A 27280-nucleotide genomic window follows, 5' to 3' on the forward strand; every position below is an offset into this window, starting at 1 on the left:
TCTCTTCCTCCCTGGACGACTATCCTCCTCCATGAAGCCCTCCCTGATCACCTTGGCAGATGGAGATCCCTCTCCCACTTCTGAATGCCAGCCAGTATCCCTGTCTGTGCCACTCATCTAATTTGCGGGTGAATAACCTCATCATGGGAGTGTATGTCTCGTCTTCCCAACTGCTGTTTTGACAGAGATCTTCAACAAGTTCAGGGAAAATGCATGTTATCTTAAAAATAAAAAAGCTGTTGGTGGGGTGGGGCAGCGTTGTGGCACAGCTGGTTAAGCTGTCGCCTGCAATGCCAGCATCCCAGATAGGCTCCCTGCTAGTGCACCTAGGAAAGCAGCGGAAGATGGTCCAAGCGCTTGGGCCCCTGCACCCGCGTGAGAGACCTGGAGGAAGCTCCTGGCTCCTGGCTTCAGCCTGGCCCAGCAGCTCTCTGGGAAGCGAACCAGCAGATGGAAGACCTCTCTTTGTCTCTCCCTCTCTCTCTTTGTTAACTCTGCCTTTCGAATAAATAGATAAATATTTTTAAAATTTTGTTTTGGTTATTTGGGAGAAGAAAGAGAGAAGCTAGCTCCCATCCTTTGGTTTACTCCCTAAATGCCTGCAGTGGCCAGGCCAACACTAGGAGCTAAGAACTCAATCCAGGTCTCCGACATGGGCGACAGGAACCACATTACTGAAGCCATCACCACTGCCTCCCTGGGTCCCCACTGGCACGAAGCCGGAGCCAGGAGCGAGAGCCAGGTAGCAAACTCAGACGCTCCAATGCGGGGCATGGGGACATCTTACCTCCTTCCCTGGAATCTTAACCACTCGGCTAAACACTCATCCCCACAACATCTTAATCCCGCTGTCCATGAACTTGTTGAGGTCCCATCATATTGAAAACATTCATCCCTCCTGCATCCAGAGCAAGACTCAAAGCCACATTATTACAAAGTCAATGGAAAGTTCCCTTACAGCCAGGGCTAGGACTTACGCACAGCAGGCCATCAACAAGTCCCCGTGGCCTGACCCCGCCCCTCACTCTGCCCACACCACCAGGCATCCTGAGAAGTGGGGATCCCTAGGTCCCCGGGACAGGAAGAAAAACCTCCTCTCCCGGTCCATCTCCAGCCACAGCCTCCAGGGTTGCACCTGCCACTCAGCAGAGTGACCGTGGGGCCCTTGATGGACACAGAAGGACCTGAGCATGACTGGAGGGCTGAGAAAGCCACCGTAGCAAAGCCACATGCGGACTGGGTCGGAGGAGGTCTCACAGGAGCAAACCGCAGCCCCAACAGAGGGGCAGCTGCCCAAGTCCAAAGGACCAGGGGGCTGAGATGGGGCTGGAGCAAGGAAGCTGGCTGGATGGAAGACAGCAGTGTTGTCTCTGGAAATGGTCCGGATGCCTTCCCCTACTGCCTGGAAGCCAGCTCGAGGACTTCCTGAGCCGCTCAGGGCCTAGGCAGGAGGACAGGGTCCGGGCACAGGTGGTGGGGGAGGCACAGCAGCCCCAGACACACTGATGTCGCATTCTGCCCTTCCCAGCTCAGCCCTGACCCTCACCTCCAACCCCACTCACCCCACAGAGTCCCTGCTTCCGAGCTGTGCTCCCTGGGTAGCACACCCATGAGCCCACTGAGGGGTGCCGGGGGTCCCTGTCCCAGGCAAGGAGCATGCCCAGTGCACCTGCTCCACAGCTGCCTGCTAATCCCACAGGGACACCTAGGGTGGGGCAGTGCACCTGCCTCCTCTCTGAGTTCCGGGCGGTGCTCACAGGTCCCTTCCACGTGCAGAGTCCACCTGGTGAAGGAGCCAAGGCCAGAGCTCCAGGCCCAACCCCACCCTTGGCCACGAGGCTGCACAGGCGCCCCCAAGAGCTGCCCTCTTCCTCCTCCTCCTCCCCCCCCTCCTCCTCTGGATCAGGCCTCCAACAAGCCCAGTGGTCAGCGGAGTATCTCAGCCTGGAGACCACATGCTGCTGAGTCCACCCTTGAGCTTCTAAGTCCCTCAGACCTGTGGCAGGGGCTGAGAACATGCGTTTCTAACAGGGGCCCCCCTGCCTCTGGGCTGCAGGCCTGGGCAGCGAACCCACTCTCTCTGCTGCTGGCACGGCCGTGCAACCTCAAGCAGGTCACCACGTCCTCACTGCACCACCACAGGACTGCAGGGAGCCCAAGCAAAAAAAAAAAAAAAAAAAGCACCAGGGCACCTGGATCAGCAGGGGCAGTGTGGGCAGTGTGAGTTACCCTCTAGCACTCCGCATGCCCCGCCCCCGGGGGCCCCAGGCCTCAGCAGCGCAACAGCCACTCACTCTCCCTGCCAGCACCCTCCAGCAGCGTGCCCTCTGTGCCCCTTCCCCATGCCAGCTGGAGTCCCGCCGCAGTGACACTGGCCAGCGGTCAGATGCCCTCCGCTTACTGCCCAGATGCTTTCTGAGGAGCCAAATATTCCCCCGAGCCCGTCCAGACCAGAACCCCCCACGCAGTTGGGACACACAGCCTCGCGTGCGTGCTGCCCCCAGCCCACTACTCCTGGAACTGAGTCCTGTTTGTTTCTCAACCACAGTCAGTCCAGGGACTATGCGGAAGGAAAAAGTTTGGAAGCAGGAGGGCGGGGTCTCCCGGGCCCCAGGCCCTGCAGGGAGGCGGGGCCAGCAGCAGCTCCCGATCACCTGGGGCTGTGGCCTTCCTCACCCGGCCTTCGGCTCCAACCTCCTGCATGCCCACACATGCACACACATACACACTCATGCACACACAGTTCACCCCTTCCCCAGGGTTGTTTTAATATTTACCTATTTTTAATTGTGTCTCCTTGCACCCACGGTTCTCCAACTCTCTCTATTTTACTTACTTGGCTCATTTAGTGTCTGCCTCTGCCCTGAAAGTTCAGAGCCAAGAACAGAGCCTGGCGCACCGCAGGCCCTCAGGCACTCTGTGGGGTAAAGACACTGAGAGGGGCCCCTCGCCACCCACCCCGGCACCCGCCCACGCTCCCCAGGACACCACAGCCAACAGCCTCAGGGCCTCAGAGTCCAAGCCCTCGACCTCCACCTTTGCGTAGTTTTCTATCAGGGCTTTTCTACCACACACACACAGAGACAAACAGACACACACATATACACAGCACACACACACATATACACAGATACACGCACATAGACATAGACACAGATACATAGACACACATACACAAACATATACACACACATATACACACACATATACAGACATACACATATACACAGATACATGCATATACATAGACACAGACACACAGATACACGCACATAGACATAGACACACACAAATACATAGACACACATACACACAGATACATACACATATACACACACATATACAGACATACACATATACACAAATACATGCATATACACAGACACACAGACACAGATACACGCACATAGACATAGACACAGACACACAGATACATGCACAGACATAGACACACAGACACACAGATACACGCACATATATAGACACACACATATACAAACATGCACACATATATACACAGATACATGCATATACATAGACACACATACACACAGATACACACATATACAGACATACACATATACACGCACAAGCACAAAGACAGACACACATACAAACACACACAGGCACAGAGACACACACAGACACAAATACACAGAGACACAAACACACACACATAGAGACACACACAGCAACACACACACACATAGGCACAAACATAGACACAGAGACACAGACACACACAGCAACACAAACACACACAGAGAGACACAGACAGGCAGAGACATACGCACAAATACACACACACAGACATACACACATACAAAGAGACACACATACAGACACAGAGACACAGACATAGAGACACAAACACACACAGACTCACACACATCCTTGCACGCCACCCCTCAGAACATGAGCTCCGAGTGAGACCTGACACGTCCTGTCCTCCATCCCCCGTCTCACAGCCAGGGAAGCCGAGGTGCGGAGAGGGCCGACCTCAGGGTGAGGTCTGTGGCAGGGCTGGGGCTGGCTCCCAGGGTCGAGCAGCTCACTGTCAGGCTCATCTCGCAGCCAGCCTGCAGGCAGCTCGGCTGTGAAGGACCAAGCAGAGCCTCCCCGGCCACACCCGCCCCTGCCCAGCCCAAGGCCCCACCTGCAGGCTTTCCCCAGCGGGGCAGCGACTCCCAGCCCCAGCAGGGCTCGCCCAGGCCCCACTACTTCAGGCAGGCAGCAAGCTCTGTACCCTGCTCGAAGGCCAAGCCCTGCCCTTTGTGGACCCCTGTGCTCCACCGTCCCAAACCTGGGCATCTATGGTGAGACGGAGACCGGGTGAGGCGCTGGGGGCACAGATCCAACGAGGCGCTGCTCATAGGTCCTAGAGTGCACCTGCAGAATCCGTGGGAGCTCAGCCTTACAGATCCCACCCCACTAAGGGCCTTCCTTGCCTCCCTGACTCATGGCCCCCCTGGAGCTGACTTCTCATGGCGTGGGCATGAACACAAGAACACCTCTTCCTTTTGTGCTTAAGACCCCCCAGGCTTTCCAAGGCAGCTCTTAGCTTTCCCGACCATGAGGGCCTCACCCCACTTCCGAGGTGAGTAAACTGAGGCTCTAAGTGGTCAAGTAACTTGTCCAAGGTCACACAACCCCGGGCACCTGAACCTGCTGCTTGTACCACATCCCTCACACATTCACCCTCCCTCCACTCCCTGGTGGTGCTCTTCCTCGGCCAGTCCCTCTTCCTCTTCATCAACTGACCGCCCGCAGGGAACAAGCTTCCTGAGGCGTCAAGACTCGCTGCAGCAGTCCCCGGGGCCCGGTCCTCAGTGGGGTGGGTAGGGCTTTCACTACCCTTCCGTGGGAAGACTAGAAATGGCTGCAATGGGAGAGACTGGGGTCAGATAACAGAGGGAACTTCCTGAAGCAGAGGGGCTATGAATCACAGGGTGGGTAAGGGAAGCTGCACATCCTTTCGATTTCCAGACCCCCCCCACCACCGAAAAATGGACCCTCCCCCACGGGGTGGACCCTGGGTATCAGGAGGACCACTCATAGGTGGCCTGCAGGGAGGGTAGACTGGGGGGGGGGGGGGAATATCTGCTAGCTGCTGTTTGGGAGGAAGGAAAAGGCAGGGGTGCGGGGCTGGGGGAGGGGGGAGGTGCAGAGTGCATACTCAGCCTCGAGGAACATTCCGTCCAGAAATTCCTCACACCCTCCCTCCCCCGTCCACCCGCCGGCGCTCCCTCCTCTTGCCCCCTGGGAGGCCTGGAATCCGGGCAGTTTTGGGGGCCCAAACACCCGTGACATCACATGAACCTCCATGGCAATGAACTGTGAGGTCACGGCAGGAGGGCTGCCTATCAGGAGGGGAAGGAGCTGGGGGCGGGTGGGTAGGACCGGGCAGGGGCTGGGAAAGGCGTCAGACCCGGGACCCAGAGAAAGTTGTTCCCAGCTTACTTGTTCCAAAAATAGGAGCACGCACAGATGAAGAGAGGGCTACAGGCAGGAGGGCAGGGCAGGGAGGGGCACTCCCAGGGCACGCAGAGGACGGCAGGTGCAGGCGCCCCCGGGGCAGGCTGGCTACCAGCAGGAAAAACAGGAACCCGGCAGGGAGCAGCCCAGCACAGAGAGGACCTGGGGCCTGGGTATCGCCTCCCTCAGTGGCCACAAGAACCCTGGAAGGAGAGCTTTGAGCCCTTTGGGTAAACGAGGAAAGGGTGTTTCCAGGCAGGATGGCCACCCTGTGGGAGCTCAGAGCAAGTGGGGCAGGCACTGGAGGGAGAGCAGTGAGGACGCAGGCCAGGGCAGGCCAGGGTGGCAGGGGGAGCCGGCAGCCGGAGCCTGGGACCCCAAAGTGCAAGTGTTAAGTGGCTCCAGGCCGAGGTCACCAGAGTGAAGGAACCAGCTCCACGTGACGCAGTGGAAAGTTACCCTGAGTCTCCCTGCACCCCCAGGGAGGGGCTGGGCAGGCCCACGCCTGTCCTCAGTCCCTTCCCCCAGCACCCCCCTCCCGGGTGAGGCCAGCACCCAAATGCTGGCTGAGGCCGGGCGGCCGTGAACACCCCCACTGCAGCCAGCTTGCACACACTCACCAGCCCTGGCAGTGGGCCTGGCTGGAATGGCTCACACCCCCTCTTGTCATGCCCAGCCCCAGGACATGGTCCTCCTCCTACCCCCCACGGCCACCCTTGCCTACAGGGTCAGCAACCCACGCTGAGCGTCTATACCAGCCTCAGCCAGTCTGCTCTGCCCTTCTCTGATCATCCACCCCACCACCACCAAGCTGCCCGCAGCAGAAGCCCAGCTCTGAAACCCTGCTTCAGGTCACTTCTCCACTCAGGGGCCCATGATGCCTCTTGGTGCTTAGCCCCACTTCAGGTTCAAGTTCCCCAACCTGCCCGTGGACGCCTACATTGTCTGGCCCTTGCCCTTCTGGCTGGAGGCGGCTCCAACACCTTGCCCCCTCTCCTCCAGCACTCAGCTCTGCTGACAGCAGCGGCTGCCCCCATGCCTGCTCGCCCAGCAGCCCCAGCCTGGGCCACCAAGGGTGTGTTCAGGCCCGGGGAATACAAGGTTGCCCAATGCCCTCCTGCCCCCAGCAAGATCAGCGTGGCCAAGAGCATTTCCTGGATTTGCCTGTCCTCTGTCAGACTCAGCAATTCGTCCAAGGCCCTACCCAGCCACTGCTGCGGCCCTGTCGCCTGCCAGACGCCCTTCCTCTTCCTCCCCTCTTCTCTTCGGCTCGCTCCAATGCCACACTGGACTGGGGATGGGAGGCACATGTCCGCAGCCATCATGCACAAGGGGATGGCTTGAGCCCCTAAACCCCAAAAGGAGGACTTCAGATCAGGAGCCCAGAGCGGGGCCCTCATTAAGTCCCCCCCTGTGGCTTGCTCTCATTCTTACTGAGCACGAGGTGCCCCGGGACAGGGCCCTTCCCCCTCGTTGTCCTCTCCCACTGCAGGTGGCCACACACGGGAGTGCCCAGCACATCTGGGAAGGCCTTGACCTTTGGGGACCATGTTCCTTCCCAGCCCAGCTAGAGGGCAGGACCTCGGTGGCCCTGAGTCCCCAGGCTACTCCCTGGCAGGGACTCTCTCTGCAGCTCTGGGCCTTGGCACCTAACAGGTATTGGGGGCACTTGTCCCCCCGGACAGGACACGAAGCCTCAGACAGCCCGGGTGGGTGACTCAGGTGCTAGCAAGCTCTCCTGGTCACTCAGTCACCTTCTCTGTGTGACAGCCTCTGTGCGCCAGGTTCTACCCTGGAAAGAAGTCCAATCGCCTTCCAACCCCTCCTCACTGCCCCTCTCCAACTGCCCCCTATGGTCCTTCTCCAGGCCTAGCAGCCCCTGAAGGGATGCACAAATTGGGATGCGCACCCCTCCTCAATGCTGGGGACCCTCTGGGGATCTCAACACCCAGCGTCTGCCTCTCGCCTCAGCCTCTGAGAGGCATGCCTCCTGGCAAAGCTCCATTTCCCAGGATTTCCCAAAGATGGGTACTCATGGCCCTCTCAGTGCCCAAGACAAAATGCACTGGTTCGGTGCCTGTCAGCCCCCATAACGGACAGCGAGCGAGAAGGCAGAGCCAGGGCCAAGCAACCACCCTTCTCATCTCTCATGAGGCTGCCCAGTGCCTTTGCAGGGCCTAGAGAGTCACTTAAGATCCTCAGGGCCTGTTTCCTTGTCCTTAAACAGGCACAGGGCAGGGGGTAGGGACAGATGGAGTCTAAACTTCTCTCAGCCCACCTGTTGCCCATGCACACTCAGGAAATGCTGACAACTCTGGCCAAAGAGACCCCTGCAGCTGAGGTACATGGAGCAGTGGCCAGCATGCAGCAGGTGCGCAGGGGATATTTGTTGGGAGGATGGATGGGTGTGCATGGATGGACAGACCTTCCCGCAAATCCCAGGCCCCCAGCCAACAGGAAGGCTATTTAGAAAGAGGATCCCAGAAGCAGCCTGGCACCTGGCAGCATCAGAACCAGCCAGCAAGGGTGCCTGGGGAGGAAGCAGACCAGGGACCCTCCTGACCCAGGCCTGCCAGCTGCAAGAGCCAGACCATGTGGCCAGGGTCTTCTTCTGAGCCCACCTGCTCCACTGCACTGAGTGCTCCCTTTACCCACCCAGGACTGGGGGGATTTCCAGCCACCCAGGCTCATGGGAGGGCTTTGGAAACTGCAAATGCTATGCCGGTGACAGTGGCATTTGCCACTGCTGGTGATGAGGAGGGTGGACCCTGGTGCCAGACTACCAGGGCAAAACCCAGCCTGGCCTCAGTTCCTCATCTGTGACACAGGCGCACACTGCTTGCTGCAGAGGTTATGTTTGCAAAGCTTTGAGAACAAAGCACGGTAGGTAGAGAGCTCCAGAGAAGGGTGAACCCTCCCTGCAGCTGGCACAGTGGAGCCCCTTATCCATGGGGAACAGTCAGACCATAACAGTGAGCATGGCAGGTACCAAGCCCTATCCACAGGTCAAGAGCTTGCACCTCCCCATCTCACGGAAGCCCTTGGCGGCTTCTCCATGAACACATCCCAACAGCCAGCATCACTACTCTTGCAGTCTGGACCATCAGTAAGTAAGAACAGAAGCTCTGATCGTTGCCATGGCAACCAGATGACGTTCAGGCCCAGACTGCATACAGCGTGCACACATCTGGGGCTGGAGAACAAGCCATTCCATCAGGCTCCTGAGGACCGAGCGCAACTTAAAATGCACAAATTATTATTTATTTCTGGAATTTTCCGTTTAATATTTTCAAGTGGTAGCTGAAATCTCAGAGAATGAGACCTTAGAAAAAGGAGGGACCACCATATTACCTTCACAGCACCATGACAGGTGCCATCAGCCTGACGGCTCCATGTCCCCATTCCCCTCCCCACTCCCCAGACTCCCTGCCCCAAGCCGGGTCCATTCCACAAGGACACCCTGAGCCCCCACAGGAGAAGCCACGTGGGCCATTCCTCCCCCAGCCCAGGTCTGCTGGGTGCCGGGCTGCACAAGCTTCCAAGGGGCTGGCAACCGGCTGACTTCAGTGGGCCTCCACTGGGCAGGACCCTTAGGAAATGCCTTTGACTCTGACTTTTCAGTTGAGAAAAGCCACTTCAGCTCTTTCCAAGGACCCAGAGTGTCTGCGGCAAAATCGTCCTCTCCCCTGTCCACGTCACCCCCTCAGGGGACCCCCATGGGAGAGCGGTGACCCCAGGAACCTTCCACCCAAGGCCTTGGGCAATGTCTCTGGAGTAAGACGAAAACATGGGTTGAAGATTAAGCTGCCTTGCCCCAGCTGCCCGGGCACAGGCTGGAAAATGTTTGCCTGGCAGGGCCTGGGGCTGGGCAGAAACTGTGTCCAGAGATGGGGGGGGGGGGCAGTCTAATCCTGGGTCCGGTAGGTTTGAGCACAATCAATGAGGAGGCCAGAGCTGGAGCCAGACTGAGAGGGAGCAAACACGACAGGCAAACAGATGGACAGACACCCACCGTGTGCGGACAGGGAGGGGGCAGGGAGGCCGAGACCGGCCCTGCAGAGGCTGAAGGGCAGGCAGCGGATGGACAAGGAAGGAAAAACACAGACCCGCCCTTTCCTGCCTCTTGTGAACCTGTTCAAAGCACCGGCCTCTCCCGCCCCGCCTGGTGAGGAAACAGGTGCTGACTGCTCCCAGGGGTAGGGGGTGGGGGACCAGACTTTCTCACTTTCCCCTGGGCCACTTTCCCACTCCCTGGGGACAGCAATGGAGCTGCCTGCTGGAGCCCTGTGTCACCGCAGAATCGGCAGCTGCTCTCCTGGGCCAGCCACGGAACGGGAGCAGAAGCAGTCTTTATTGAGCACCTGATGTGTGCCAGGCATGGGCTGCATGCCTGTCTCCCGGCCAAAGCAGCATATATAGAGTGCCAACTGCATACAAGGCTGTGAGCACACAGCAACAGACGGATACAAACCCCTTGTGCTGGGGGAGCTGACAAGCTGGTGCAGGCGGGGCTCCCTGAACAAGGTTCCTAACTGCAATACAGTGCAGCAGAGGGTGGTGAGGGCAGGCAAGCAGAGGAAGGGGGAGAGCCAACACCTGAGTAGAGACCTGGGCCAGAGAAAGAGCCTTGCTGGCATCTGTTGGAAGAGCACACCAAGCGGTGGGAACAGCAAGTGCAAAGGCCCAGAGGCAGCCTCGTGTGTGCAAGGCCCAGCAAGAAGGTCGCGTGGCTGCGACAGTGAGGGAGGGAGACAGCAACCCAGGTAGGGCCGTGCAGACCAGTGGGTACACCTTGGCCTTTGCTCACCGTGAAGTGAGCAGTTGCTGGAGTTGTAAGCACAGGTTAATTAGATACACCTGTCACCTTGCTCTCTGACAACCGCATGGGGTAGGTGCTGTTGCTAACTCCCATGCTGAAGAAGGGAAAGCCAAGACCAGCAAGGTCAGACAATGTACTCAGGGTCACAGGCCCGGGGGGTCGGACAGCCGGCATCCAAGGTGGAGGTGGGCTCCGGCGCATGTATGGGAAGCTCAGATCAGAAGAGGTCGTTGCCCCATCACCAGGTGACTGACAGCCTGCTGGAAGATCGCAGCCCCTGTCCGCAAAGCAGGGGCATCACAGACATGAAGATCCCACAGCCTGGGGCAGGCCGGAGTCCCTCCTGGAGCCTGACCCCAAGCCTCCTGCTGGAATGCCAACCCAATCCCTTGTGTCCTAGCCCCTGACTCTGCAGCCCGGAAACAGCGCTCATGACAGAGGCCAGACACCTGGCTTCTGCTGGTGATCCCTCCACGCTGGACCCTCGGCCTCAAGCCGCGGCCAAGGACTCTGTGTTCCCAGCACAGGGTGGTGGTGCCGCTGGAATGAGGAGAGAGGGCGCTCAGCCCTCCCCACTGCCCTCCACGCCCCCCCTCCCGCCCCCAGTGTCCTCGGCAGCCCCACAGATTCCTCACTGGCAGCTCCCAGCCAGGCTGCAGTCTGCGCCCAGCTCCTGCTGTGGTCGGATGACCCTCGCCTGGGCTCCGTGCGAGTGACACTGCACATCTGGAGCAGCGCGGCCGGGCGAGGGCACCCCTGCAGAGAGGGCCAGCGGCCCGGCAGAACCTAGGCATCAAGGGCCTCCCCATACCAGGAGGGAGTCTGCGAGCCCCGAGCGCTCCTGTGCCCTCCCATCACCACCCTGGTCAGGGAGGGAGGGCCAGGCACTTTGGAGGGAAACTGAGGTCCAGAAAGAACCAGGGCAGGACCATGTGTGTCAGACCAAAAGGAGACTGGGTGACCTGGGGGAGCACCCAAAGTCTGGGCTGACAAGTAAGGGACCTAGGACCGCCTGGGCCCCTATGATACCTTTGCCCCGGCCACAGACTGCCCCTAACATCAAGACCCCCACAGGCACGTCTATAAGGCCTAAAGTGTGCTTCCTCCCTGTCACAACCTGCGCACACGCACATGCACACATTCACACACACTCAGCATGTAACATACATGAACATACACACGCACATATTTGTGCACACACTCATGTGTGTATGCACACATGCACAGGCACGTACACACGCATGCAGGTGGGTAGCCCCTTCCCCACCATAGCGGCACGTCAGGCCTCTGGAGAGTGCGGAGGTGGGAGGGAGGCAGGGAAGAAAGCTCCCGCACTCGCAGGCAGCCCAGCTGGGATCCGTCTGGAATAGGGCCCTCTCCACAATCCACAACTCACAGGGGTCCTGCCCCTGTCCAGGCCACTCTGGCAGCCCCGGGAGGAGGAGGGAGGGGCAGAGGAGCGGGGGTGGGGGGAGTAGATAGAGAACAAGAGGGCAGAGGTAAGCCCAGGAATTTAGAGGCAGGACAGGGGTCACCTGCATGTAAGACAGCCCAGGTGAGCAGCTCTGGGGGCCATGTGGTCCATCCCCCTGCCTCCTGCTCAAGGGCCCCTGACCCAGCCTCAGCCAGGTTAGGGAGCTGTCACAGCATCCCTGGTCTCAACGCTCTGGAACCACAGGCACCTGGCCAGGCCTGGAGACACACGAGATGCCCTTGTATGGGTGTCTTGAAGGCTCAAGACGGGAATGAGCAGGCCCTGCAGCTCCTCAGGGGGGACCCTGAGACTCGTTCCCTGCCTTCGGGGCCAGCTTGAGCCCAGGGATGTCCACCCTCCCCCTCCTAACACACTTGGGCCTAAAGTGAGCTGCCGCGGCTGCGGACAGGGCCAACACGGGAGAGGGGGCTGGTACTCACCACCAGTTCATGGCTGGATGGAGGAATGCAGGGGGCAGCCACCTGTGGGAGAGGAAGAGAAAGGGCAGGTTAGCACCCCTTGCGGCCTTCTGGGAGCTGCCCGTGCCCCCACGCCCTTGTGAGACACCCTAGCCCCTAGGGCACACTGAGACCTGCAGTGAGGGCAGAAGAGATGTGGCGAGGGGAAAACACTTGGGCCTGGGGCAGGGGTGCAGGAGGCAGCTAAACATAAAGCCACGCGGCCGCTGACCAGCTGCAGGTCAGCACACGGCCAGCCTAACAGCACGGTGCTAAAATCGGGAGCGTTTCTACTCTGCCCTGTGTGCTGCAACATGATAGAAGTGGCTTAAACTGTTGGAAAGCGGTGACAAAGACCCACTAGGAAAGGAGAGGTCGGCGCCTGCCGCGTGCTCCCCAGTGCCCAGGAACGTCCCACAGCGGAGGGGGCCACAGGCTTGGGCATTTTCCAGCGCTCAGGCCCAAGGGGCAAATGCACCGCCTACGGGTGAATTAGTACCTTCCTCAAGTTCAAGTTCATCATCCTCACATCTCATTCGGATGGGGAGCAGGAGATGGCAGCTCGAGTCTCCACACAGAGCAGGGCAGGGTGGGTTCAGCGGCTCCCTTCCCTGAGATAACACCTCCCTGGCAGGCAGGGCGGCCAGACCACGGCCCTGGCAATCAGCAGGGGCATTGACCATGGCCTCGGCACAAGCCTTCTGCAGCCGGGACAGGTTTTTCTTGGAGCTCAGTCCTCAACCTTGGCTGCAGTTCCCGACCCGAACACCAGACAAGGGGCCCACAGAGGGGACAGAGCGGGAGGGGGGACTCTCTCTTGGGCATGAGGGAGTCTGGGCACAAGCTGTGGATGGCCAAACAGAGGGCAGCAGCCTCCCCAGGCAGTGGGCAAGACCACCCTGCCCACAGGCCTGTGCAGCCCCCGGGACTGGACCCTCCCTCCACCCCTGCTGACCCTGAGCTCTGGGGGATTTCACAGGCCAGGCTCAGGGGAGGACAAGAGCCAGCTCTGAAGGGGTGGCGGCCTGCACGTCAGCCTCCCTGAGCCATCTGCCACGACAGAGCCCCTCCAGCAAAGAGGCCTGGAGGAGTCCTGACATCCTCGCCCTTTACTCCATACGGGGACAGGCATGGGGAGGTGAGGGTGGGGTCGCAGGTGCACTGCAATGGACAGGCGGCCCCTGACTCCATCCCAGACCCCCCAAAGCCAATGCGCACAGTGAGGCCCAGGTATCCTGAGTCCAGGTCCCTTCTCTTGAGAAAGCAGCAACCCTGAAAGAGCCAGGTCTGCAGGGGCCCCCTGGGGACCTGTTGCCCCCCAGAGGCCTCCTCGCCTCGGTCACAGCTGTGCGTTCCAGCTCCAGGCCGCAGCCCGCGGGCTCTGCCGTGCATTTCAGTGTTTCTTGTCTCCCTCCTTTTTTTTTTTTTTTTTTTTTTTTAAAGCAGAGAAACGCTTCCTTAAAAGGCTGTCTCCTTCCCTCAGGCACCCTGGCCCTCGGCCACCAGCTCAGGAGCCTGGAGCGCGCCAGGGGACACCAGGGCTTCCTGCTACTCCACAGCCCGTACCCACTGGCCCCGCGCCCTGGGGGTCAGCAGTGGTGGTGGCACAGGGTTCCAGGGCTTGGCCCCAGGCAGGCAGCCCGGGAAGCCTGCTTACGGCAACCCCGCCAGCCCCGGCGTGCCGAGAACAGCCCGGGAAGATGTCGGGCACTGCCAGGGCTGATGCCCCGGTCCCCGTTCCAAATGACAGCACAGCAAGAAGGTCCCAGTAGCAGAGTGGAGCAGGCTCCCTTCGCACCTGCCCTACAGCAAACACTGCTCTCAGCGCCCTGCGTGGCCCGGCTCCATAATTCCCACAACAACCATCCTGCAGACGCCGTGGCCAAGGCACCAGAGGTGAGGAAGCCGGGGCCAAGGTGCAAACCCAGCACCGTGCAACGCTGACTCACCGTGAATACTTCACTGTCACACAGCCAGCCACAACCAGGGCCACAGCCCACTCGTGCCCTGCACTGTGTCTCTCCTCAGCCTCTGCTCAGACCCAGGTCATGTGATTCTGCCCATTTCACAGATGAAGACACTGAGGCCCAGCTCTGCAGTGAAGCGGTCTGGCTCCAAGGTGGAAGCTGGGATGTGAGGGTGTTGGCGGACCACCCCGGGGACCCCTATCTGGCACTCATCAGCCCCTTAACCCCCACCTCCACCCAGCTTCCAAGGACCCTGGACACAAAACAAGAAAGCACAGCCAGGAGACTCCCCCAGCACAGGAAGGTCTGAAACCACAAGGCAGCGGCCAGCTCAGGTGGGGAGCCCCCTGCACCACCCGGCCTCTGCTCTCCTCACAGCCTTCATTCTGTGCCTGTCCCCTCGTCCGGGACCCAAAGCCACACACAGGGCTGGGCTCCACTTAGTCCAAACATCTAGTTCTGTTCTTCCCCGGGGCCTTTGCAGGTGCTGTGTCCCCACTGCCCAGAATGCCCTTGCTCCAGGTGTCTGCAAAGCTGTGTCCTCCCCATCTTTCTGGCTTGGGTGTAAATGCTGTCACCCCAGAGAGGCCCTCCTGGACGAGAATCTACTTCATTTCACACACACACACACACACACACACACCCCACAGTCTCTCTCCTGCTCCCATGGCTCTCCCCTCGGAGACCTAATTACAATTTGTAATTACAGGTACGGAGACCTAATTACAATTTGTAATTACAGGTACGTGTGCTTGTCTATAATCTGTCTCCCCCACCAGAAAACAAGCCCCACGACAGTAGGAAGCACGCCTACTGTGTGCCTAGCCCCAGGCTGGGCCCTCCCTCCGCAGCACACAGTAGGTGTATACTACGTATCTGTTCAAAGAATGAAAGTGACTCTGGGCTCAAGAGAGGCGTCTGCGGCCACCCAGGGCTGGCCGTTAAGGACCGACTGCGTGGCAGGCACTGGGGTCTGAGGCCCCATCTCTCCGGGACCCTGCAATCCCGCAGAGCCAGCAGCACTGCTCCCTTATTACAGGTGAAGAAGTGGAGGTTCCCGCAGGCCGTGACCTTGCCGGAGCCGAGCGCCTCGGGCGGAAGTCTCAGTCTGTGCTCTCCAACCCCCCTTCTTCACAGAGCAAGGGAAAAATGCGGGCGCCTGTCGGCACACTGCCCTGCAAGCGACAGGACCTGGGTGCCACTCTCGTCACCAGGGCCCCGAGTAAGACCTAAGGGCTTGGCCTGGGTCACGTAAAATCTCAGATCCCTGAACTTGTCTGGCCCCCCACCAGAGGGGCTCTCCACACCCACACCCGCCTGGCCCATGAGGCTGGCCAGGGCAGCCGGGACCCCAGCCCACACCAGAACCCTGTGAGGCTGTGTGGACAACGGTCTTTTTCCCTATCTCTTGCAGGACAGACCCTTTGGTAAAATGTCCATAACATAGAATCCACCATTTCTGAATGCACGACTCAGTGGTCTTGAGTGCACCTGCAGTGTTGGCCCACCACGGCCATTATCCATCCCAGAACTTCCACAGCCTTCCAAAGGAGCCCCACACCTGCCAAGCAATGATCCCCCACCCACCTCCCCCCACAACCCTGTCAGCCCCTCGTTCCCTGTCTCCACGGACTTGCCTGCTACACATGCCTCACATAAAAGGACTCACGTACTATCCGCCCGTTGCGTCTGGTTCACGTCACTTTAATTAAAGGGCTGAAGTAGGTCTCCCCAAAGTCCTGTGTTAACGTCTTAACCCCTATCACCCCAGAATGGCACTGCGCTTGGAGACAGGCTCTTTGAAGAGGGGATGAAGGTGAAACGCGGTCACTGGGTGGGCCCTGGCCTCACATGGGTAGTGTCCACACAGACACACACAGGAGGGACACAAGGAGGAGGGCAGGCAGACACCAGCTCTGCAGACACCCTGACCTCAGACTAGCAGCCTCCAGCACTGTGAGAAGACACCTGTGTGTGCGTGTGTGTGCGTTTGTGTACATGTGTATCTGTATATGTGTGTCTATATGTATGTGTATGTGGGGTATGTGTATGTGTGTATGTGCATGTGTGTGATGTGTATGTGTGTACATGTCTAGTGCACTTGTATGAATATGTGTATATGTGTTATGCATGCTCTGTGCATGTGTGTATGCATGTATTTGTGTACATGTGTTTATCTGTTGTGTATGCTGCATCCATATGTGTATGTGTGTATGTATATGTATGTGTATAGTGCATGTCTGTATATATGTGCATGTGTATGTGTGTATATGTGTATGTGCCTGTTATGTATGAACATGTGTGTGTGCTGTACTATGTGTGCATATATGTGTGCATGTGTTTGTGTGTGTATGTGTATGTGTGTGCATGTGTATGTGCATGTTATGTGTGCATGCATGTATATGCTGTTTTATGTGTGTGCATATATGTGCGCATGTGTTTGTGTGTACATGTGTGTATGTATATGTGTGTATATATATGTGTGTGTGTGCATGTGTGTCTATGTGTGCTGCATCCATACATGTATGTGTATATTTATGTGTGTGTATGTATGTGCATATTATGTGTGTGCATGTGTGTGTGCTGTATTACGTATGTGTGTATGCACACATGTGTTTGTGTATGCATGTGTACATGTGTGTCTATGTATGCTGCACGCATATATGTATGTGTGTATGCACCAGCGCCAGCTGACAGGTGCACCGGGCATCACCCAGATTGTACCAGAGTTTCCTCCCAAAATACAGTTCCACTGCAGGGATACACCATGTGGCGGCTCCCGTGTGTCCACCTTCTCTCTTTCCCTGACAAGGTGCTGGGGTAAATGGATTCTGAGAAGCTAAACAACTTGCAGGAAGTAGAACAGTGAGCAGATGCCACGGCAGCGTGAAAACTTCCACGTGAACCCCTCACTCTCCACGAGCACCCCACTGGCATGGCTACCAAGTGACAGTGGCAGGACCGCCACCCAGGGCTGCCCGACTCACACACCTGCCTTTCCCTCCTGTAACACGGCCTCCACTGCTGGACAAGGCAGTGGTGCCGGGGCTGGGGGAGCAGGAACAACACTACCAGCAACAGGAGGGAGCAGAAGGACAAAAGGCCACCAGGCCCCCCGAGACCCAGGGCCCTACTCTCCCCCTCTGCCCCAACAGTGAAACTCTCACTGACACAGACGCCCAGCCCCAGCCTCAGCCTCCAGTTCTCTTCCCCGACCCGGGACGTGGAAAGATCCTCTCGCTCTCCGAGCGGACCCCTTAGGCCCGCACCCTGCCTGCTATTCACCCTTGGGGCTCTGCCCAAGGAACCTGCAGCCAGGAGGCAGGCAGCTGCCAAGCCTCACTCATGCGGACAACACCAAAAAGGTCAGGAGCAATCCAGATGAAGATCCACGCCTCCAAGCCTACAGCCAGGTAAGCCCTCACCTGTGGACAGCCCAGCACCTGGGAGCTCACATCTCAAGTTCACGGTTCTATCAAGAGGGCCCTGACCAGCCCCTATGAACCAGACAAGGAGGTCCAGCCGTGTGGACCAGCTGTGAGCCCGGAAGCAAGGCAGGAGGCAGGTGTCTGGTCAGACCAGAGGATGTATAACAGATCAGAAGTTTCCAAAATGCCAAGGGGACAGTGGGGGCACAAAGTCCAGGCGTGCCAGAGAGGGCCCCAGCAAGGCGCCAAGACACCGGCCTCCAGGGCACAGCCTCGGGCCCTGGGCAGGAGGGCTCCCGGGGAGGAGTGGCCGCTGCCCTGGCTCCACTTCCACCCCAGGCCTGTGCCCTCCCCGCCGCGCACTCACTCACAGCAGGGCTGCTCCTGCTCCCCCAGCTCCCGGCCCGCTCGGCTGTTTCCTTCCCTTATATAGAGTTCTGCCAGGCCCCGAAAGGAAGTGCATCAAGTTCCTGCAGGCAAGAAGGGGCCTGTTCCCAGGGACACTTGGAGCCAGGAGTAGCGTGTCCCAGCTCTGAGGCCCCCTCCAGAGCCGGGGGCAGCAGGCCTAGGGAGAGGACCAGGCCCTTTCCCTAAACCCATCACAGGTGGGACTCAGGACCTGGAACACACAGGAGACAGGAAGTCCCAGTGCACCAACCCAGGGCCCCGTCCCCAAAGCCCCAGCGCCAGCTCCCTCCCCTAAGTCGTCCTGGACTGTGTCACTTGGGACCCCAGAGCCAGACCAGAAGCCCCCAGTGTTCAGCCGCCCTCCCTCCTCCTACAATCTTGGGTGTCACTCACCAGCAGCCACTCCATGCAGTTCTGCAGGCCCAGCCTCCCCCACACACACACACAAGAGCCATGCAGCTGGGTGAGGAAGGGCTTGACGGTGTGTCCATGGAGTGCGGAGGTCACAGCAGCCCTGATTGGTTGGCAAGGGAGCTCACAGAGCACGCTGTGAGATGGGTGCCTCCCACCACGAAAGCCAGTCCCATTCAGAGCCTGCCTGGGACGCAGCCCACCTAGGAGCCCCTCCCACTTCAGAGCATCTTCTCTGAAGATCTGTGCCCAGGGAATCCTTGCTGAGACCCAGGGGCCCGGCTCAGAGACCACGCTCAGTGCACAGCCCACCCCCATGAAGCTGCTTAGGGGTGAGGTTGCGTGTAGGGCCAGACTGGCTGTAGGCAAAGGAGGGAGCAGGGGAGGTGGGCTCGGCAAAGCTGGACTGAGAACCCACTGTGTGCCAGGCCTCCAGAGGACAGAAGAGCCAGCCAGGAGCATGAGAGTGGCTGGGTGGCGGTGATGAACCAGAAGGCTACAGCAGGGCAGCAGGGCCCTGGGCAGCACCCACACCATGGTCTGGCCCACCCTTGGCCACCTGGAGGGTCCCAGCTGGGCACTGACAGCCACTCCACTCCCCTCTGCACTCCCCGCTCTCCTACCAAGCCTGGCACCTCCTCCTCCTGAACATGTCTCCCAGGCTCCCAGAAGCCCCTAGGTGGCAGGGTCCCCTTGTCCTTGACCCTGCCCCTCCACTCCCTTCCCTGCTTGGCCCCCAGGGGCTGCTTCTAAAATGCACATCTCACCAAGGCACTCCTCTGCACAGCGTCGGCACCCGGCCCCCAGCTCCATGGGACAAAGTCCAAATGCCCTAATACGGCCACCCCAGCCTTAGGGCCCACCTCATAGCCGGGCTCTGGCCAAAGAAAACCACTCTCAGCCCCACTTCTGGTCCACACTGTGCACTCAGAGGTAGGGGTTATCAGCCCATTTTACAGATGAGGAAATGAGGCCCCGAGAGGTCACATCCACAGCCTAAGGGCACTCAATCAGTAAATAATGGAACCGAAACCAGAGCTCCGCTCTGGCGCTGCCCAAAGCCTCAGCTCTGCCTAGGACCACATGTCCTTGTCCGCTGCGGGGCCACAGGAAGGGTTTCATGGAAAGCAGTTGGCTGGGGAACTCAAGGTAGAGGGACAACTTGTCTCCCGCTGTGCACGGCCTGGAGGGGCGAATGTTCGGAGGGGAATGCCTCCAGAGCTGGGGCCAGTGGCTGGAAGCCAGGCGGCTGCTGCAAACATGAAAAGAGGCTGTGAACAGAGGACAAAGGTTAAGGGAGCACTTCCAGGGGATCGAAGGAGATGGAGGAGCAGGGGAAGTGGGAAGTAGGACCCTCTGAAGGCACCGGGTTGGCCTGGAGCACTCCAGGGAGCCAGCCTCTGTGGGATGAGTGGTGGTGATGAACACACAGCTTGGAATGTAGGCTGCAGACTTCTCCTGACGTCCAGAGAGCAGGAAAGCCCCACCCTTCCCCCCCGGCCCTGGCCAGGCTGGGAGCAGCAGGGGACGGGAGCACAGACTACAGCACGGGAACACAGCTTCTAGGAAGTTCCTAGAAGAAGCTGCTCAAGGAAAGGTCTGTGGGCTGTGGGCAAGGTCCTGCAGGAACCGGGGCCACGAGGAGGTGACAGGCCCCTCGCAGTCAGTCCATGTGCAGACCAAGCCCGCTGGGTGCCGGAGAGGAGCAAGGACGGCCCCACCCGGAAGGGAGGCTTGTGCCTCGGTGCAGGAGCCAGCCCTGGAAACAGGGAGTACCGCCAGGCCCGTAACTGCCCGGATGGTGATGGGATCTGCGGAGCCTATTATCTCCCTGGGGTTCCAACCCATCTGGTTTTCCAGAAATCATACCCAGGGGGAGGCTGCCCTCACCCATAGTGCCCTCACTCCCCCACAGAGGGCGTCTGTCCCTACACGAGAATGTGAAGGGACCAAAGTCTTTGACCCTGAGGTGTGTCAGGACAGTAAGGCAGGAAGGATGCATGGGGGGAAAAAAAAAAAAACCTCAAAGAGCAGTGGGAAAGCCCACAGAGGCTACAGTCCCGGGAACCGCCGCTGGGATGTGTAAGGCTGGTAGAGCAAAAGGGGGGCCTGAGCTAGGCCTGAAACCCAGCACCCTGGGGCTGGAGCCACCCTCAAACCCGGTTCAGCTCCGTACAAACCAGAGGCATTCGCTGTCCTGGCTCCCAACCTCAAGGATGCCATGGCAGGCTGGGGCATCACCAGTGGGATAACAGCTTTGGAGGGGACAAGGCCGCCCAAACTGGGCACATCCAGTACCAGATGCACCAACCCAGAAGGACACGCCAGACCCTCAAAGCCTCTCCACGGCCTTGCTGTCCCCTGAGCCCCCCGAAAGGTCCCACGTCTCCTCACCTGACTCCAGGTGGCTTCACAATGAACCCGCACCCAGCAGCAGGCAGCAGAGCCGGTCCCCTAAGCCCCTGACACCTTCTGCTCACACATCCCCATTTTCAGATTCCTGAACACACCAAGAGGCCAGGGGGGCTCCATCGACAGGGCGATGGGAGGCACTGAGCCGAGCCTCGGGCGTGGGCTCGGGTCTTGCCACAGCCCAGCTGCCAATTTCATTTAACTTCCCTGAGTCTGTTCCCCCATCAGTAAACCGGAGGTAGGGAGGCCCACTCTGCAGAGAGGTCGGGAGGGCCAAGCCAAGTTGACAGATGACACGGATGGAAACATCTGGAACACACAGCATGCATGGCAAATGCCTGTTCCCTTCTATTCCAGCAACTGCTGCACCTCCCGGGCAACCCCCAGGTGCGTACCATGCACCGGGCTCAGCTCTGGGTATCTTATGCATCTCGGCTCATATTATCCTCACCTCAACCCCGTGAAGTGAGTTCTCTGCTCATCCCCATTTCACAGAAGAAGCAACTGAGGCACAATAACAGAACGAGAGGAAGCAGGTGAGATCCCACCTCCCGTGAGTCATGGAGAGCTGCAAACGCCACACCACGCGAGAGACCCCCATCCAGAAGCACCAGGCGGGTGTTTGGCCTGGCGGTTCAGAGGCCACAGCCTGAACCAGAGCGCTCGGGTTCAAGTCTCTCTCTGCTCCTGACTCCAGCCTCCTGCTCGTGCAGACCCTGGGAGGAGTCGTGATGGCTCCAGCACTCTTCAAGTTCTCGGCTCCCAGTGCCAGCCTGGCCCAGCCCCAGCCACTGTGTACGTCCAGGGAGTGAACCAGCAGATGAAGATCTCTGTCTGTCTGTCTGTCTGTCTCTCAAATAACTTGTGGTGAGAAAGCACCTGCCTTTTTCTCTGAGCTTTCCACGCTTACCTGGCATACGCTACGCTTATCTGAAAATGCACCCAAGTAGAAAACTGGCCACAGGAGGGGGCTGGCCTAACTGTTGCGCACAATTAGTTCTGGAACCCCATCTGCTCTGATGGACAAGGCTACACCAGGAGCCCCCGGAAGCAGCTCTGAGTTGCTCCTTTAAACCCATCTGTGGCCAAGTCGCAGGAAGCCCCTCTCAGTCCCAAGTAGCCGGCAGCACAGACTTGAAGCGAGGCCAGCAGGATAGGCCCAAGGAGGCCTGGCTGTCACCAGCATTGTTCGGGCCCATCTGACGCATATCCACCCCCCTGCGACGTTTCCTTGTTCCTAGGGAGGACCTCGGAGATGCAAGCATCTGAAACCACCCTTTGGGGGGTGCGGGGAAGCGGGCCAGGGCACAGTGGAAAACCCGGCTCCCTCAGGCTGGGAGAGACGCTACAACCATGTGCACACAGCACACAACACCCCAAGGCATACACCCGGTCCCCCACAAGACCCACATGCAAAGTCAGGCCCCACCCCAGGCAGAGCCGCCCAGACAGGAACACACCAGCCCTGCCAACACACCCGCAGGCAGGGGCGGTCAGCCTGGCTCTGGGCACAGCTGAATTCAGGAAGCTCCAGGATGAGGGGAGGGCGGAGGAGCAGCAGGGCCGGGAAGTGGGGAGCCTGCCATGTGTACAGATGGGGAGAGGGGAGGACTCAAGCCAGCGGGCGGGGGTGGGGGCACAAGAACTGTCCTGGGTCCCGGAAGCACACATTCAAAGCTCCAAGTTCCTTTCAGAGTACCCACAGAAGCTGTGACAAATTCCCCTGGGACTGGCCTGTCCCACCTGGGCCCTTCCTAGCCATCCTTCAGGAAGCTCAGGTAGAGATAAGGAGCCACCATGGAAGCTGGGAGGAGGGGGCAGAAACAGAGGGGTAGGTGTACATGCAGGGTGGAGCTGAGAGGACAAATGACCCGAATATTTAATGGGGTGGAAGCAGGGGGAGCAGGAATGCCAGGGGTGAGGTGTGGAGAAGGGACTTCCGGGTTGTGGGTCCAGCACACTATTTGAACCCCTCCAGTGGGAATGCACACCAGACACATTGTCCCAGCTCAACTTTTCAACGACAGGTGCAACGACAGCCCTTCTTTGCCCATGCGAGGCTCCGAGAAGTAGCAAGCACAAGTGAATTGGCCAGGGTCACACACCTAAGAGTGACTGAGCAGGGACGGTCAGACTGCAAAATCTACACTGCAGCCACTCCCCTCGACGCCCAATAAACAAGACAAGCAGCTGTGGGGCCTACGGGACTTGAAGTTCATGGATGGTGGGAGGGGCTGATGCAGGGGGAACAGAGGCAAACTTGGGGCGGGGCGCACAGCCAAGCGCCCCTGCTGGCCTGCAGCCCCAGCTCCTAAGAAGGCCAAGGACTGGGGAGCTCAGGCTGTGCAGTGACTCAGTGGCGGGGCCTCCGGGAGCATTTCTGCATAGTCTCGGAGCCACCTGCCCAGCAGAGACCGAGCCGTTACTCACAACTCTTAGTCACTCGCCTCTGCGCCTCCGCCCCTAGCACAGCCCTTCCTCCCACTCTGTTCCCCAGGGCGGGCTGAGGGGTGGCCAGCAGATCTGCCCAGGCCCCTCCCCCTCCCTTCCTGCCAGCGGATCCCCACCTGAGTCACTGGGACAGAGACGGGACATTCTGGCCCGCTCGGCCCTGACAGCTGTTGCCCTCTGCTCATTCCAAGAAACCGAGCTGCCTGGAGAAGGGGTCATGGGCAAAGAAGCTTCCCATCCCGGGCTGGGACGGAGCTGATGGCATCTCAGCGGGCCTCCCAGGAGATGCCTTTAGATCCTCAGTCCCCCACTTTCATGCTGGACAGCTCACCAAAGACCCCCACCCCCACCCCGCCCCAAGCAGGAGCCACTCTGTTTAAAAAGATCCAGGGACTTGGCAAAATTTCAGCAGTCCAACCTCTCACTTCCCAAATGACAAAACCAAAGCCCAGAGAGGGCGACTGATGTGCCCCAAGTCACACAGCACCAAAGGGGACTAGCAGGCCGCCCGACTCCCCTGCACCGCACAGACCCCTGCCCCTGCCTGCCCTTAACGCCCACTCTCGCGCCCTCCATGCTACAGATGGGAGCTCTGAAGGCGTGACGGTGTAGACACGAGCAAGGTGCTTCTGGGGAGGAACCAGGGTTTAACATCGGAGGGGCATCAGGCCGCTGGCTGCTGACTCAGGTAGGGACCCCAGGATGTCCAGAAACTTTGGAGCCAACAGGCCAGGCCCTCTGGCAGGAGCTGATGGGTGGGATGCCTGGGTCCCAGCTGGGGACTTGGGAGAGTCCTGGCCTCCTCTTGGAGCACCTCTCCTCCCCAGCCCCCACTCCTCCCCGGCTCACCCCTGCTCTCCCAGGGCTCCAGCCTGGAATCCAGGCCTGGCTCCTGCCTCGGCTCCCACGCTCAGCTCAGCGCAGCCCAGCAGAGGAGCCACATGTGTGGTGGCGGAGGCAGCTGGGGCGCCACGGGCAGATTCTTTCCCTCCTCCTCTAGCCCTTGGGCTCTCCCATCCCCTCCTGGCCAGCAGCATTCATCTCAGCCAAGAAACCCCGGCTCCCAGCCCTGCTCTCTGCCCCTGCACCAGTAATAGTGACGACGACAACACTAACCGCAGGACGCACAGCGCGACCTGTGTGCCAGACCCAGCTCCGGTTAAAGAAGCTGTCCGCAGCTACACCGACTGCACCAGGTGGACGTGGGATTCAAACCCAGACAAAGCAGATCTCGACCCCCACCTCAACCACCTCAAGGTAGGTCCTGGCTCCAGGAAGTACAGCTGCTGAAATGCCCACTCTTTTGTCAACACACAGTCCCTAAGCACCTGCGACGCGCCAGGCACCTGGCCTTGGAGACACTCAACATTCCTCCTGGCTCTGGACAGGTGGCCCTTGTCCCCACATTCACCAGGCCACTTAGAGTCAGGCCAGGCTCCTCCACCCTGACTAGGGGAACGTGCCTATTCCACATTCATTCATTCATTCAACAAACAGTGAGGCTCACTGTGTCTCAGGCCAGATGGTCCAAGACGCCCCCAGAAGAAGCTTCAGTGTCTTAGAAATACCCACCACCTATGCCCTACCTGGGTCCTGGCTGGTGGCCTGTCCCCAGGCCCTCCCCTGCCCAGGACAGCTGTAATCACCAGCTCATCATGTCCCTCTTATGCTAAAACCCTCTGCTGCTCCCTCTTTAACCTGGCCCAGAAAATCCTCCACCTGAGCTGTGCACACCTCCGGGATCTCTGCAGAGCCACCCTCCCACGCAAGCCATGTTTAAGGCACCACTGTCAGCTGGCCAGACGCGGAGCTGAGCGCCATGTGCAAAGCATCTTGTTTCAGCCCCATCGTAGCACTGGGGGTTGGACTATCACCTGGCTTACAGATGCAGCCACCGAGGCTCAAGCCAGTGTCACTCAGGGAGTGAACAGCAAGGCTGGGAGGGACACTCCGGGTGGTCTGAGCTGGACCCCTTATTTTATGCATCCCGGCATGCAAGCCCCTGTGCCCCTGTGCATGGCTTCCCCCATCTCACAGGAAGCCTTAGCCTTGTTCCCCTCGCGAAACTCCTTTTCAACATGCAAGACCCAGCCGCAGGGCCACCGCTTCTCCTCAGCTTCTCCCACTCGGCCGGTGGCCCTGAGCTGCTTCCCGCCTGACATTGCCACTGCACTTTGCACAAACCCGGTCCCGGTCTCGCACCCTTCCAGCCCCATACCTGGCACCCTGCCTGGCAGAAGGTGGATGCCCTAAAAGGCTTTTAAAGTGAAGAATCAGGAGGTCCCGTGTGCCCAGCCAGACTCAGCTGCCTCCACGCAGCCTCCACAGTGGGCACACCGTGGGCACACAGACATAGCCCTGGAGGTCAGTGCACCCTCCCTCCCCAACGACAGAGGGGCATCAAGTGCCCCCTCCCTGCTCACGTCCCTGAGTGGCGGCTTCTCTCCCCATGCCAGCCCCCCTTCCCAGCCTGGCCGGCCCCACCAGACCTGCTGTTTCTGGGAGTCTCAGCCGGTGATTAGGGCCCTAATCAGCAGGACTTCCTGCCAGAGACTGCCAGAGGTGGGGGCGGGGCAGGGCGGGAAGCAAGGTCAATCCAAGGTGAAGTTGCGCAGCTGGGGACCAGGGGAGGCCCCGGTGAGAGGATGGCCGCCCATCCTTTCCAGGTGAGGACCCCAAGGCTGGGGGCAGGGCAGGGACTCAGCCAGGGCCAGACACGGATCTGCTCATCACTGGAAGAGCACGGCTCTCCCACAGTCCTGGGCGAGCAGGACCCCAGCATAGAGACCCCCCTCATGCTTCCCTTGAAGCCCCCTGCCCCGTGCCCCCACCTCTACCCCAGTCCCAAGCCCAGTCCTGAGCCCACAGACTGCTCCCACAATGGGCAGCTGATTGCCTAGCTCTGGTCAAGGTCGCTGGTCAAAGGTGAGACCCATGCCTAGGTAAGCAACGGCCTGGCAATGGGGCAGAGGTGAGCAGGGGCTGAAGAGGGGAAGCGAGAAGGGGCGGGGCCCGGCTCAGGAACCCTCCCCAGCTGTCATCATCATCAATCCGAAACCCATTCTTTCTCCAAAAAAAGCTAATGCCTTTTGCAGCTGCAACTGGGCGGGCCAGGGGTCCGGAAATGGCGCTCACCCCCGACCCAGAGCAACCCCAGCCTCTCTGGGTGGGAACCAGGCAGGGTGGGGAGTGCAGCTTGGCAGGCCTTGAGGGCTGACCCCTGCTAATGAGGAATGTCAGGGGCACCGGAAAGCAGAGGACCCCAGAGCGGGGAAGAGGCCTGGATGCAGAGGGAGCAGAGCCAGGGGCCCTCTCCCTCCCCCCTCCGCCATGGGTTCAAAGCTCCCAGCTTCCACGGCACACAAGAAGGGCTGGACATGGTTCCCCACACCGCTACCAACGAGCGACTGGACGGAGCTGCAGCAGGGGGGCTGTGGGCTGAATTCCAGGGAGATGCAGAGGGCGGAACAATTTGCAGTGGTTGTTTGGGGGCCCTGCTCTGCCACCCTGTGGGTGCAGCCCCTGGTCAAGAGCAGCCTGCTGGAGGTTTGGGCCAGGCCTGGGAGTCTCCGACTCAGGGACTCTCACTGGGGGATGGGACGGGATCCAGGAAGAACGGCTCGGGCTGGTTTATAATAATGCATGTTGTTTACAGTGATGGCCACTTTCTCAGAGTCCTTCATAAACAGAGAGCTGCACGGGCGCCCTGGGCAGGCAGGGACTCCAGAGGTCCCCCCTGCTCCCTGCCTGCCCCTAGCTGACTGCAGAGAGAGAGAGAGAGAGAGAGAGAGAGAGAGAAGAGAGAAGAGAGAGAGGGGAGAGGGGAGAGAGAGAAAGAGAGTAGAGAGGGGAGAGAGAGAGGAGAGGGAAAGAGAGGAGAGAGAGAAGAGAGGAGAGAGGGGAGAGAGAGAGGGGAAAGAGAGAGGAGAGAGGGGAGAGAGAGAGGGGAGAGGAGAGAGAAAGAGAAGAGAGGAGAG

At 59.4% G+C, this 27280-nt stretch overlaps 1 protein-coding gene across 7 annotated transcripts in view; it reads right to left on the reverse strand.

Moving 5' to 3' along the window:
* The window catches only part of TNS1 (tensin 1), a 191253-nt gene that overhangs the window by 96673 nt on the left and 67300 nt on the right, over positions 1 to 27280 (reverse strand). For all 7 annotated transcript variants that reach the window (XM_062191499.1, XM_062191517.1, XM_062191480.1 and 4 more), the window contains one exon: positions 12209 to 12250. Coding sequence is in view for 1 of the 7 variants with exons in the window: in XM_062191509.1 (XP_062047493.1) it covers positions 12209 to 12250 (42 nt within the window). In the remaining 6 variants the exon portion in view is untranslated. The remainder of the gene's footprint in view (positions 1 to 12208; positions 12251 to 27280) is intronic.

The sequence above is a fragment of the Lepus europaeus genome, chromosome 1 (assembly GCF_033115175.1).
Source record: "Lepus europaeus isolate LE1 chromosome 1, mLepTim1.pri, whole genome shotgun sequence".
In the NCBI taxonomy this organism is placed as follows: domain Eukaryota; kingdom Metazoa; phylum Chordata; class Mammalia; order Lagomorpha; family Leporidae; genus Lepus; species Lepus europaeus.